The sequence below is a fragment of the Sylvia atricapilla genome, chromosome 25 (assembly GCF_009819655.1).
Source record: "Sylvia atricapilla isolate bSylAtr1 chromosome 25, bSylAtr1.pri, whole genome shotgun sequence".
Classification (NCBI taxonomy): Eukaryota; Metazoa; Chordata; class Aves; order Passeriformes; family Sylviidae; genus Sylvia; species Sylvia atricapilla.
In genome coordinates, this window is record NC_089164.1 from 6100285 (window position 1) to 6114261 (window position 13977).

The window sequence follows — 13977 nt, forward strand, 5'->3', positions numbered from 1 at the left end:
CTTTGACTGCACCAAAGAAATGTAAAGAATAAAGGTCTGGAAAGGACACTTGGTCACTACCAGCAGCACTTACAGTGAGATAAAATGCTATCCTTATGAATCCAAGGGCTCCCCTCCACACAGCACAGAGCAGGAAATAATATGCACAGTTCCACAGGGAATTTCCTAAAAGGCAGCATGAAGGACTCTGGTCTCCACTGTTCTCACTGGCCTAAAGTTACACTCGGCCTGCATCACTCATTCAAGCACCTGTGGAGTCAGTAGAAAGCAATTGGTGCTTCCAAAAACCACTTTGCTTTGTGTCTTGGACATTTTTCCTAGGAAAGGAAGCCCTGCCCTTTGGAGACACCTCTGCCTTTCTTGGTATGCAGAAATGAGAGACAAGTTTGGGGTTGGACCTTGAGCATTTCATGTCTAAGGCTGGGTAAACCTCATTCCACTTTCATTTCTACACTGCAGTAAAACATCACTTCCTCATAAAATTTTTCATCAGTTTGAACCTGTATCAAAACCTGGAAACAAGGAACTTCCACTAAACTTGCAACAAGGAGACACAAAACTGGAAAGACAAAGTAAACTAGAAATTTTGGAGCCCCAGAAATCATTGGGTCAGATCCAGGATGTGATTTCCTCTCAGGTTTTTTTCATGCTTCTGAGATGATTGAGCTGAGAACTGATGGATCCTCCACCTGGAAGGGGTTTCTGCTTTGGGAATTGGGACCTAGACTGGAGGTGTGGGAAGAGAGGCAGATTGGTAAAAATACTAGGTCAGTGGTCATGTAATCATAGTGATCTATTTTTTCTTTATAATTATTGAATCAGATGCAGTTTTTCTGAGACAGGAGGATGTCCATTTGGTCCAGCTGCTCAATGAAGGCAATTTTCTTCACATCCACTCCAGAGAGGGACAAACCCTCCTTCATTTGGGAAAAACTGGGGATGCAGGTGCAGTTCTGTGGGACAAGATGGAGAAAGCTCCGTTTTCCCTGCTGTTTCCTCAGCAGAAGTTCACAGCAGGTCAGCAGCCAGGCTCAGTCACATTGCCCAGGAAGCAGCAGGGATTTCTCCCACCTGAGATTAAAATCACTCTGGCAAAGTCTAGCAAAGGGGATATTGTCCCTTGGCCAGTCAGGGATATTCTCAACCAGATCCACACTGTGGGAGCAACAATCTGCTTCAAGACAAACTCTTGGACTTAGCCATCTCCAGCCTGGGCAATGTGACTGATAGGAAGAGGTCCAAAGGTTGTGCTTCCACAAGAAAGAAGCAGACTAGGAAGAGACCTCAGCTGGAAATGATTCAATGGAGACAAAGAAGATCAGATTCTGGAATGGAAGGCAAACAAGTGCTGAGGAGGATCAGTATCAGAAAAGGGCGATTTCCCTCACATTTCATAAGCAGATTGTTTTGTGTTAATTCCCATCTAAGTTTCTGTTCTGCTTGTTAGGGCTACGAGTCCCAAGAGAGGAGGAAGGCATAAAACTCTTAACAAATCCCATTGTTCATTAATAAAATCAGAGTAGAGACTCTCAAAACAGTGTTCGGCACATCCCAGTATTCTACCCCAAATAAAAACAAACCAAAATGAAGGTGTCTTTCACCTTACTTGTTCTGCTTTCACTGCGTGGCTTAGCCCTGAAGAATTAATGTTTTGATATTGATCACCTTTAATAATCCCGACAGACAAGAGATGGATCAGAAAACCCCTTTGGTACCTTTCCTGACTATCTCAATAACTCTTGTCCTTCTCTCTGTTTGCAGTACTTCCAGAGAGGCTGAGCTCAGGAGGGAAGGGTTGTAGGGGACACACTGTCCCTGAGCTTCAGCCACAGCACAGAGACAGCAGATGCTCAGCGAGGGCCAGGTCAGAGCCAAATGGGTCACCAGAGCCAAATGTCACACTAAGAAATCCCAAAGGGTTGCCCCAGTCTTTACTGTCCCCTCCACAGCTGCCAACTGAGGCATCCAAGACCTTTGACAGAACAACTTTGAGATGTTATGGATTCCCAGGTGCCTGGAGAGACACTTCCTTCCACACGGTCTCTAATGAGGTGTTTCAGTCTCTTTCTCCACTTACCGAGAACTCCAAAGGGAAGAGCATCCACGTCTCCCAGTGGGGCCAAAGGTAAATGTGGGTTTGCAGGTGGCCATTAAAGGCTCCTGATCCAGATCAGCAAACCCTCAGCCAGGGACTGTCTGCAGACACCCAGCTCCCCATTCCATGCTCCCAAAGGAGAACACCCCCAATCCTTCTCCAGGGATGGGATGAGTCTGGGCCCTCAGCCGTGTCTCCAGCTCAGACATCGGAGGTTCCCTGAGATCAGCAAGAGGTGTTGGCTTTGTTAGGGGGTAACTCAGAGACCTGTCTCTGAATTCAGCCCCGCTGACCACTGGGCATCACAGCTCAGAGACAGGCATCTCCTGAAGTGGTGTAACCAGCTCAGGCCACTGCAGGGCTACAGACACCATGGCCACTGCCTTGTCCAGCCCTGTCTGTCCCATGTCATCTCTGAAGCACAATGTACAACAGCTCTAAGCAGAACTAATACAATGTCAGTCATTGGTGGACACAGTTTTCTTGTACCTCTTCCAGCTGGAGGAGCACAAAGACTCCAAATTTCCTAGAAGAATTAAACATCCCATTGTTTGTTACTGCTTTGCTCCCTAATGACCAAACAGGATATAGAAACTTTTATCCCGAGTGGGCACAAAAAATATAAAAAAAAATTCAATAACATTGCAAAATGTAATTTAGCCAAAAGCTGCCTGCTCAGAGTGCTACCTTGTCACCTGGAGCATGCTGCAAGGGCCATCCAGCAAAGGAAATGGTTAAAAGTGGGCAGATATGTGTGGTCTCCACCAGCTGCTGAAATCACTGCTGCTGCTTCCAAGGGTGAAATGCTGCAGCTCTAGATGTCACAAGAGATCAGGAAGGTGAAGGGTTCTGTGGAAAAGAGGGAGTCCTGGACACCAAGAAAATTCCTCCAGCTTTAGTAGATTCCACAGAGCTGCATTTTGGCAAAATGTGAGTGCTGCTCATTGAAAGCAGCCTTTGGGCAGGAGCCACTGGAATGACCCTGAATGTCTGAGCCCAGGCCAGAGGTGCTGAGCTTGAAAATGTTGATCCAGATATGACAAAATGATTACCAAGGCTCAAGTCTCTGAGTGGTTATACAGAAGTACGTCTGGAATACCAGAATACCAGAATCACTGACGTTGGAAAAGACCTCTGAGATCATCGGGTCCATGTGTGGCCAATCTTCACCTTGTCACCCAGCCCAGAGCACTCAGGTCCACATCCAGGTGTTCCTTGAGCACCTCTAGGGATGAGGACTCCACCACGTCCCTGGGCAGCCACTTCCAATATTTAACAACCCCATCTGTGAAGAAATTCTTCATGAAAGAAATGGAATAGAAATGAGAAGGTCCCTCTCTGCTCACTGAGGCAGGATCATGACAACAGGGCAACTGGAGGAGAGTAAGCTGCATGAGTTTTCAATAGTGTTCAACCTCCTGATGTGGCAAACAGTGCAGAACTCAGATTTCATCACCAGAACCAACAACATGGAGTGAGTAAGCCCCTGCATCATGATTTAATTTATCATGGAATCACAGAATGTCTTTTCCTGAAAAACAGTTCACTGTTACAGTGCACATCAGGCAAGATAGAAGAAAGAGGCCTTGGTGAGAATTGCTGCCATAAGACTCTGAAGAATATCAGTTATCAGAGGCAGCTCTTCACACAGCCAAAGCCAGTTCAATAAATGGCAGCAATCACATGATCAAGAAGAGCTGCAGAAATTAAATAACTTTAATGCAGAGGGACTGCTCAGCACAGACAGCTTCACAGTTCTTTCACAGTCAGAATTTTGATACCTGCACACCACTTGTGCCACTTGAGAACACCCAGTGACCCATTTTCCTCTCACACCATCCAGGGAGACCAGATCCACAGCAGAGGATGCCTGAGAGGCACCACTCTGGAGCCAGTACTGACACCGTCCATGGGCATTACGGAGTTCTGTATCACAGACAGACCCAGTGGATCACAGGTCCCAGAGCAATCCCTCTCACAGCAATGGAAATCACCCCATGGATCACCTCAGAAAGCATGGAAAGCATCCAGCCCTCTCCAGCTCTTGCAGGCTGTTTGCAAACCTGCAGACAAGACATACAATGTGTGCCAAAACAGGAGATCTGCGGCACAAAAATTGAACACAGAATTCTCTGTGTCACAAAGGCATAAACTCCACCTGGAGAATGACCAGAATGGAAGGACAGAGCCCCAAACTGGGAACTGGCAGCAGCTGTGACCCAGCTGAGCCCTGTCCCTGCATGTGGAGGTTAATAATGGGGTACCTAAAAGCAAAGCTCTCCTTACTCATCATCGGGGGAGCCAAGGGAAGATTGAAATCTCCAGGTGGAGAATCCTCCAGACACAACAGCCCTACACAGCAAGGAGAGCCCAGACCTGTTCCTGATCCACCTCAGAAGCCCCTACCCAACAAGAACACACTGAGGGCAAGGCCAACAGTGCCCTGCAAGACACTTCTAAGGGCTAAGAGTCATTGAAAAGAGTAGTTTTTCCAAAGAGGACAACTCCTTTGTATGTCTCCAAAGCTTTAAGGACAGCTGCTCTCAGCCTCCTCCCCTCTGAGGGCAATTCCTGTACCAGGTGCCCCCTGCACTAGTCCAGTTCTGCAGAGCTTCAGGCAGAGCAGGGGCTGTGCCACGGCCACATCAGAATCACCCCAGGGGACACAGCCCCAGATGAGCCCACAGCTCGAAGCCCAACTTGGAGTCCAACTTGGAGCCCGAGGTTTCCACAGCAGAACCAGTTCTGCCAGATGAACTGTGCCCCAAGCCAGGAGTGTGTAAATGGAGCCACTCCCTAACTATGGGCAGCCAGAGCTGGAGATGATCTCTCTCTCAAAACAGCAGTTCTCCTCTTAGAAAATGCCATCATTCTCCAAGTGACCTCTCCAAAGCCATGACCAAACCCCTGATGGTGGCTTTGGCCAGAAGTCTGCCAGGACTAATTGCTCCAAAGCTGTGTCCTCCCTAGGAGAAAAGGCAGCTGCAGCCCCGAGTTCAGGCATTCTGCCATCCCTCCCATTGCACTTTTTTGCTCTTCAGTGAGAAATTCCCTAGAACAAATTTCTTCGAGTTTGTGTAACATCTCTGGTTCCTGTCCCAGAGGATTTACAGAGCTGCTGACAGCAGCAAGCTAAGGCCACCAGTGCTCAGGGCTGGCCAGGGCTAATTTGGCATGTGTCAAATATGGAGTAACTGGGTACATGGGCAGCCAAGGTTCATGATAACATTTTAATGGGGCAATGACGTTTCTTGGCATCCATGCTCTGGGTACACCCTCCTACTCAATCCCAAAGGAAGGAGGCTAAGCCAGAGTAACCTGGGACATTCAGATGTGGAGGAGGGCATGATTTGGCTCATGCTGCTGACAAGGAAGGAGATTTTCTTGGTATCTCCATCATTCCTTGGGGCAACAGCTCAACAGTTTCAGGCCTTTGGTGGGAGTTGTGACAAAGTCTATGAGCCCTGATAAAGTCTCACACATATCCTGCAGTGGGAAATTTCTCCTTGGGACCAGGGACCATCAGGAATGAGTTTGGGAGCTTTTAGGGTTTGTGTGACAGAATTCCCCCTTTGTCAGGAAGTTGTGAGAGCTTCTGGGCTGGTGAAGAGCAAGTCCTGTATGATGGTGCAGCAGCCCTGGGGACTCTTGTGGAAGCTGCAGACCCTCCTTCTCCAGCTTTCACTGCAATGTTTTGCAGTTCAAAACATGCAAACCATGGTCTTCCTAGACTTCCAAGATTATGGTTTGTGCAGACCAAGTCTCTCCCAAGACCACAACAGAACATGGTTGGTGCTCCAGAGCTGGAGGCAGCACTGGAAGCATTCAGTCACCACCCAAAGCATGTGATTGTCAGTGGGAGCTCTGCTGCATTCACAGGTACATCCTTGGGAGGGTCTGAGCTCAGCGCTGTGTTTTACACGCCCTGTTCTTGTAGGCAACATCTACAAGAAAGGATCTGATGCTCAAACATGATGGACCATCCTCCACCTTTATATGTTTCCTACCCCAAATGGGACTGAACAGCTTCCACTGGCTCCTCTTTCCTGATTAGTCAGATTACTCTGACTCAATTTGTTTCTGGAACCCAAATCAGACATTTTTGACAAGTGAAGCAGGGGCTGGGTGGAGAGAAGAGAGGGAAACACCACTGCTTAGGAAGCTCTCAACTCTGCTCTGAGTCAGACCCACAAGAACTGACTCCTTCCAAGAGGGTTTTTTTTTTTGAGAAAGTTTTCTGCTAGACTGAAGCAGCAGGACAGCCAGGAGAGACACTCTGACTGCACACCAGGCCTTCTGCTCTTCACCTCCCCATCCTCATATCACTGTGGCTTAATGCCATCACAGACACTGAGGAATTGTCTTGCCCAATATCACAGAACTACAGCAGAGATATCTGCACCAAGCCAGTCCTATCAGTTCTCCTCCACAGCCCAGGAAACAAACTAAAGCCCTTAAGAGTGACTCATCTGGCCCACTTTGCTGCAGGATGCACTGTAAGGGCTCTCCAGCAGCTCTAGGGCAGCTCGGGTGCCTGGCTCTGGTGGACAGAGCTCCCCAGCACTGTCCACACTCCCTCAGGTTAGAGCACTTACTTGGAGCTGGACTGGGCCTGTCCATAGACCCCGTCCTGCTTGCAGCTCATCATGGGCTGGGCATAGACCACGTCGGGCTTGTTGCTTGAGGGGCAGGACAGGGCCCGCGCTGGCATTTTTTTACTGGCCCTGCTGGTTCCCTGCTGGGTGCTGCAGCTGCTGTAGATGCTCTGGCGGTTGAGGGTGGCCTTGTGCTCGGCGCGGCCGCCGCCATGGGCCTTGCGCAGGGTGCTGCGGGGTGGCTCGCAGTAGAGGTCGGGCTCGCTGCGGCTGCTCTTGATGTTCTGCACAAAGCAGTAGTCGCTGCCGGCCCGGGGGCTCACGGCCTTGCTGTGTGCCCGGCTGGCCCAGCCCTCCATCTGGCTGTAGGAGCTGTAGCGCCTGCTCTCCACGTCCCGCTTCAGTGTCCCGTTGTACAGCTGCCAAACAGCAAAGACAGCGGGTTAGGGCTGATGGAGCTTGGCACCGCCGGGCCCAGGCTGGCTCCTACTGCTCTCCTGGGTCTCTCAAGCGTTTTTGTGCCCAGGGGAGGTTATCCAACCTGCAGCCCATAGAAAGGAGCCAAACCCCACCTGGATATCACGGACACTAAGGGATCAGGGCATGGGATTCAGGAGCTTTAAAGTAGAACTGAAAGCTGAAATGTGACCCTGGCAATAGAGAAAGTGTTTTATTCCCACCACACAGGGTCTAACCCACCCTGTAACTACAGGAGCTCACTGCACATCTCTCACCATCATGGAGCTTGATACCCCAGTCTGACCTTCCAGCAGTGCCAGCATTTATTTTTAATTTCCTTATGCTTCTTTTCTTCCCCTCCCATCTACTAGTTCCTTAGAAAGAGAATAAAGGGAGTGAAAAATGAGTAATAAGGGATTCTTGAATCAAACTGTCCCAAGAAACAAGTGGAGACAATGAATATCTGCTTATGAATTACAAGGCGTGTAGTATCTGCTCAGATAATGGGATGCTCTGGGAACAATAGGGAATGTGCAATAAAAACTGAGATGACTAAGACAGGAAGTAAAAAAGAAAGGATAAAAGATGATAAAATAAACCATCTACAATTAGCAAGACAAAATAATGGCTATAGCTGCCCTGCTGTCAGTACAAAATGTCTTCACCATTTCACCAGAAGTCCTCCGGATTTGCATCAAGTTTGCCACACAAGGACTGAATTCAATCTTCTCATGCAATGTTAAACCTTTGGGATGTCAGTGCTGGCTTGTGAGAGCCTGCAGGGTTATGTCCAAATGAGAGACAACTCATTCAGGTGTGTGCTCCACAAAGGAAAATAAATTAAGCAGTTTTAGTGCTTCTTGCCCCAGTATGCTGTTTGTGCTTCATATCCCCTCAGCAGTCTGTTAAGGACATCTCCAAGACATGCAGCAAACAGGGATAAAAAGAACTAAGGAATAAAACTGCCTGCTCCATCCCCCTTTGATTATCTGGGAAAGCACATCCATGGTCTCCTGTAGGATCAAAATGGTTTTTTTCTCATCCAACTCTAAGCCGTAGCAGTTTGGATGCTGCTTTCTGCAAAGGCCATCCAAGGGTCCCTTTGGCCAGGAGAGAAAAGTCAACACCTGCTTCTAATAATTTCCTTGTAATTGTGAAAAGCCTGTGCCTGGTGTAATAGTTCATGTCACTGAAAAAAAATCCGTATTTCCTTAACCTAGAAACACTCCATGATAGATAAATGGGAATCCTCTGCCAGCTCACCCCGAGACCCTCAGCTCTGCCCTAACTCCATCGCAGCCCCAGCACACGCAGCATCATTCCTGCCTCCAACACTCTGCAGAATTGTCATTATGTTAATTAATTAAGCCAAATATTTCCATTAACAAACTGATCTTCAGGAATGCAGGGAATTCTCTTGACTGTGTCCCAGAGAGCTGCAGAGGTAATGGCTGAAACCCTTCCCAAGGGGCTCCCTAACACCACCCTGGTGGGACTAAACCCTTTAGTCCAGCTCTGCTGACGCTCTGATCACTGCTGTTTGGCTTTCAGGTGCGCATCTAAACAGGTGAATTGCTGCAAAGGGACAAACGGGGAGCAGATTCTCTCTGTATCTTCTCCAGAGGACACAGAACAAACTAGGTGCTGAGCTCAGAGACTCCTGCAGAGCTCCCAAGGTATGGAAGGACAGATTGCAGGTGAAAATAAGAGCCAGGGTGAGACACATCTGAGTAGAATATGATGAGTCTTGGGAGCTCTCTGGCAGTGGGACAAGCCCTCTGCTGCCCAGGATAAATTCCGTATGGCCACATACGTAAGTTCTCTCCATCTCAGATTTGCTTGGGATGCAGTACAAACACAGCAACGGCAAATCATGACCTCCATGAAGTCATGATCTACCATCTCTGTCCTTCTGAGGTGATATTACCCTCATTTCAATTTATTTTCCTGGGTTCAGAAACCTGGGGACAGTGAGGGATGGACAGGGTTGCAGTGGGAAGGTGCAGGGTGGACTTTATGCTCAGTGGAGCCACTGGCAGCGGCTGCAGGACAGAGAGCAGCTTGTCAGATGTGAGCCCTGCTGGTTTTCTTTATGAGTCAGTTTAAGCTGGGATTATTCTGTAGGGCTGTCAGAAGCTTGGCAGTGCTGTGGAGCCCCTGGGCATCTGCTGAAACCAACTCAGGGAAGCCTGGAAGAGGAACTTGTTGTTTATTATCTAAAGCTGGGATTTGATCTGCAGTGCACTCAGAGGGGAGGGGGGAGTGTCTCTGTTTACTGAGACAGAATCATGGGTTCTAGATTTCCTGCTAGGTTTTAGAGTGGCTGTAGCATTGTCCTCCTCCTTGCCAGCCCCGAGATGGTTGAAGCTGTTTGCAAAGACACCTTTCTGCAACACAGGAGCCCTGGGCTGCAAGTCCGAGCAGGTCCCGGCAGGGCGGGGGAGCCTTTTGCAAACTCATGGGAAAATCGTTCCCGTGTGATGTGAAGCTCATTACCAAAGGCAGTCCATGACTTTTATTGCTGATTCTACCAGATGCTTGGCTGAGCCCATTTTAATCTCTTTCAAGTGGCACGGACCTAATTGGTATCTCAGAATTCCTTTTTGCAGCAGAAGTCTGATCCAACAGCTCCAGATCGATAAGAATTCTCTTGCCAGGTCCGGAGGACCTCAGACCTTGCCAAAGAGTCTACGAATCCCTGCATGGCCAGGGCTGACCTGATCCCTTCCTGGCAAAGCACCCTGTCTGTGCCTTAGAGCAGCTTCCCCACACTAAAACCTAAATCTCTGTGTTGGACGCTGACCCAGCTATGTCAGGGACTGTCACTTCTAGCACTGGAGCAAATGTGGCCAAGAGAATGGAATTCCCTGCAGCCATCAGTGAGACAGGATGCCCAACAAAGAAGAAGGGAAGCACTCTGTGTCTGGAGAGATGACATCTCTGAGGGGAAAGGTGATGCTGTCACACTGTCTGTGGTTTGAAGAGTCACCTGACAACATCTCCCAACCTCTGCTGATGCCACTCCATGTGCAGGGAGCTCTCCCTCTGCAGAAGTGCAGCAGTGATTCTGGAAAGAATCAATCTCTGGCCTTCAGACCTCATCAGTGCCCAGATTTCCTAATGCCATGAATTGCATCTGCCCACTGCCCATGGGTGTGTGAGTGGTTTGCCATCCACACCTCTGCCCTTTAGGAGTGTGAGGAAATGCTGGGAAAGACCAGGAAGTCCCTCAAAGTGGGGTGGAGACAGAAGGCAGTGATTCCCACTGCACTGCAGGATCTGGGAGGCATTTTGAAGGGCTCAGGCTGTCACTGAGGCTTCTCCCCACAGGAGCTGAGGAGTTGTAGCAGCTTGGAAGGTGTCTCCTTGGTAATGTGCACTGGCAGCCCAGAAAATCATCCATGTCCTGGGTTCATCCCCCAGCATGGGCTGCAGGGAGGGAGAGGATTCTCCCATCTGCTCTGCCCTTATGACACCCCACCTGCAATACTCTGCACAGTTCTGGTGCTCCAAACATAAGGAGGAGACATGGAACTGTTGGAGCAAGTCCAGAGGAAGCCACCAAGCTGATAAGGCGACTGGAGCACCCTGGGATAGTGGAGGGTGTCCCTGCCTATGGCAGGGGGTGGAATTAAATGATCTTTAGAGTCCTTTCCAACCCAAACCCTTCTGCAATCCTATGACCCTATGATTCTGACTGCAGGCATTCCATCAGGCCTTGGCAGTCCCTTGTGGCTTTGGGATGCAGGAGGATGCTCAGGTGCAGCCAGGCCACCTGACATTTTAGCCTGAACTTCTTCTCTCCACTGTGAAATGAGCCTGTCGGTGTGAGGCCAGGTCTTGGGAGCTGTTCATTCATAGTCAGACAGGGAAGGCAGGGAGAGAGGAAAGGCACTGGAGATGAGCACTGGTGGCACTGGTGCTCCTGTCAAGCCCAGGGAGGAAATGGTTCCCTCCCTGGCAACAGCACAGACCTGCCTTTAAATTAATGAGCATTTGCAGATCTCCAGTTCTCAGCCTGCAGTATGTTCTAGGAACAACCAGTAGAATATCCAATACATGAGACAGGTAAAAAAATGTCTTTAACCTCATATTTCAGCTGGAATTAAACCTGTTATAGAGGGAAAGTCAAAATGGCATTTCCCCAGGCATCAGCCATGAGTCCTTTTCTGATTATTTTGTCCATAAAGCCTTTTTTTTGGCAGGAAAGTCTCTGTCTTTCCCCTATTTTCCAGAGAAGCAGAAGCAAGGAGCAAGGTGCACCAGCCCTGGAATGGCATCTGGATCCAGCTCTGCCTTCCCACGTCAGAGTCCTCCCAGAGAACTGGGTGGTTCTAATTCTGCATCTGAGGACGCCATCAGTTCATTACCTGCCTGGATGTTTTTTCCCTTGCAATTTGTTTGTTTCTAGAGCAGCAGACAGAGAAGTGAGGGCTCCGTATAAACATGTCAGGAGCAGGTTTCTCCCAGGCTGGAGGGCAAAGCAGAGGAGATGCAACCTGAGCAGGTCCCACCCTGAATGCTGGGTGGGGAGAGCTCCTCACGCTCCTTGCGAAACCCTCCAAGTGCTGCTCCCTCCATAGCAGGGAGAAAAATTGCAAAACCAGCAAATACATTGTTTATCTATTTCTGAAATGCTCCTTTCCACCTCTCCCAGGAGCTGCTTTTCCCTATGATTTTTCATTTCTCTTTTCTCATTCAGCTGAGATTTAGGTCTTTGATTCCATTTGTTTTTGCCAAGGAAGGCAACGTTCAACTTGCTGTTCCAACACCTAAAGCCTCATGCAAACCTCCCAAGGATACCAGGCTCTGACCATGCAATGACGTGCAGTGACCCTAAACCTTTGTTTTCTCTAGCAAGATTTTGCAAACCACTCTCTTTTGGGGTTCTTTTAAGATTGGATGTATCATCCCAACAAACAACAAATTTTGACCTGAAATCCTTATGGAACAAAGCTCCCACTGACAATGAAAGGTTTTGTCCAAAGAGACAAAGGCAGCCAGGGACATCAGTGATCACCTTTTGTTCAGGTAATGATCCTGGGAGAGAATATGACACTTCCTTCCACAGAGGATTTTTGGTTAAAAATTTTCCTATAGTCTCTGGTGCAGAAGGATCATGCAGTGTGTTCTTCTCATTAGTGCCACAACGGATATAACTACTACAGTTAACTGTTTTAATCCAGCACCACCAGGCCAGCAAATATTCCTTGGTCTGGGAGCTTGGCTGCTCCCAGAGGCGTTAAAGTAATACCTGGGCCTCCCCTAGAAGAGAGGCACTAAGTGGCTGGAACTTGTCCAGGGAAGGGAACGGAGCTGGGGAAGAGTGTGGAGCACCAGGAATGGCTGAGGAAGCTGGGGGGGCTCAGCCTGGAGAAAAGGAGGCTCAGGGGGGACCTTCTGGGTCTGCACAATTCCCTGACAGAGAAGGTCATGACCAGGGGGAGTCAGGCTCTGCTCCTAGGGAACAGGAAGAGGACCATAGCCTCAAGTTGTGCCAGGGGAGGTTCAGGTTTGACATCAGGAGGAATTTCTTCATGGAATTTCTTCATAGATTTCTTCCAATGTTAAACATTGGAATGGTCTGCCCACGGCAGTGGTGGACTCACTGTCCCTGGAGGTGTTCAAGAAATGACTGGACCTGGCACTCAGTTGTGATGGGTCAAAGGTGGGATTTGATGATCTTAGAGGCCTTTTCCAATCTCAATGATTCTGTGAAAATCCCAGCTCAGCTCTGTGGGGATAAGGATCTGCTGGAGACAGGACACATCTGAGATTCCCTCCCCAGCACATCTAGGGTTGGTTTGTCCTCGCTGGGGGCAGTGCTGGGGGGGCACACTCTGGACACATCCACATCATGGGGGGGATTTCCTTCTTGTGAAAGCAGCAGCATGGAGAGCCAAGTGGGTTCTGTACCTTGTCTTGGTTCTGCCTCATCTTGGTCATTCAGAGGGACCTGGGAACACCCCAACTCCCTGTCAGCAATGGACCTGCCAGCAGACCCAGGCAAGAGCAGGGTGGGAACTGAACCCCGGAGGTCCTTGCCGGTGGCACCCCACGTGCTGCCCTCCATGTGTTTGGCATTTGGTTGTGCCTCTCGCCTGCAACTGGGGTGAGCAAGGTCCCTGCAGCCCATGGGCCACACAACTGTGGCTGTGGCTTTGCAACACTGTGGGAGAGACTCCATTTTTGGGGTTGAACTGAGCTGTCAGAGACAAGGGTGTGGCTCATGCTGAGGCTTCTTCCATGACTGCACTGCTCTTGGTGCCCAGTCCAGCTTCCTCAACCCTCCCCTAGGTTTGTCTGTGTAAATCGTGGTCACCACTGAGCCTCCTGCAGGACCTGAGGTGTTGCTCACACCAGGACACTGTTCCTGAGGCTGGACGACTTTAGGAACTGCTGGCCACTCATAGCTCACAGTGGCAGAAGGGTGACAAATATCTCCAAGGCTCCACAGCACCTGGGTTGAGGTATCATGCTGACACAGAGGTGTTTGCAGTCATGGATCCTCCCAGTACTGCATGCCAGTGTGGTATCTGAGCAAAGGAATTCCCAAGGGCTGAACATCCTTGAGGGCTGTGCCCCTGACACATGTGCCCCTGACACATGAACCAAGGAAATGCTGCAGCCAAGAGCAAACCCACTGCCCTTCAAGAGCCTCCAAGTGGAGTGGCCCCACTGGCTCAGTGTTCCTTGCACTGGCAGTGAGAAGGTGCTCACTGGGGACAGCGATGCTGCAAATGAGGCACCCCACAAGGGGAATTAAGAGAAAATAATCTGTAATAATGGGTGAATCAAAGAGTTCAATCCAAAGTGTTAAAAACAAAG

The 13977-nt window shown here is 49.4% G+C and overlaps 1 protein-coding gene across 1 annotated transcript in view; it reads right to left on the bottom strand.

Moving 5' to 3' along the window:
- The window catches only part of PKP1 (plakophilin 1), a 43513-nt gene that overhangs the window by 17929 nt on the left and 11607 nt on the right, over nt 1-13977 (bottom strand). The window contains exon 3 of the mRNA XM_066335792.1: nt 6691-7109. Coding sequence (XP_066191889.1) covers nt 6691-7109 — 419 coding nt within the window. The remainder of the gene's footprint in view (nt 1-6690; nt 7110-13977) is intronic.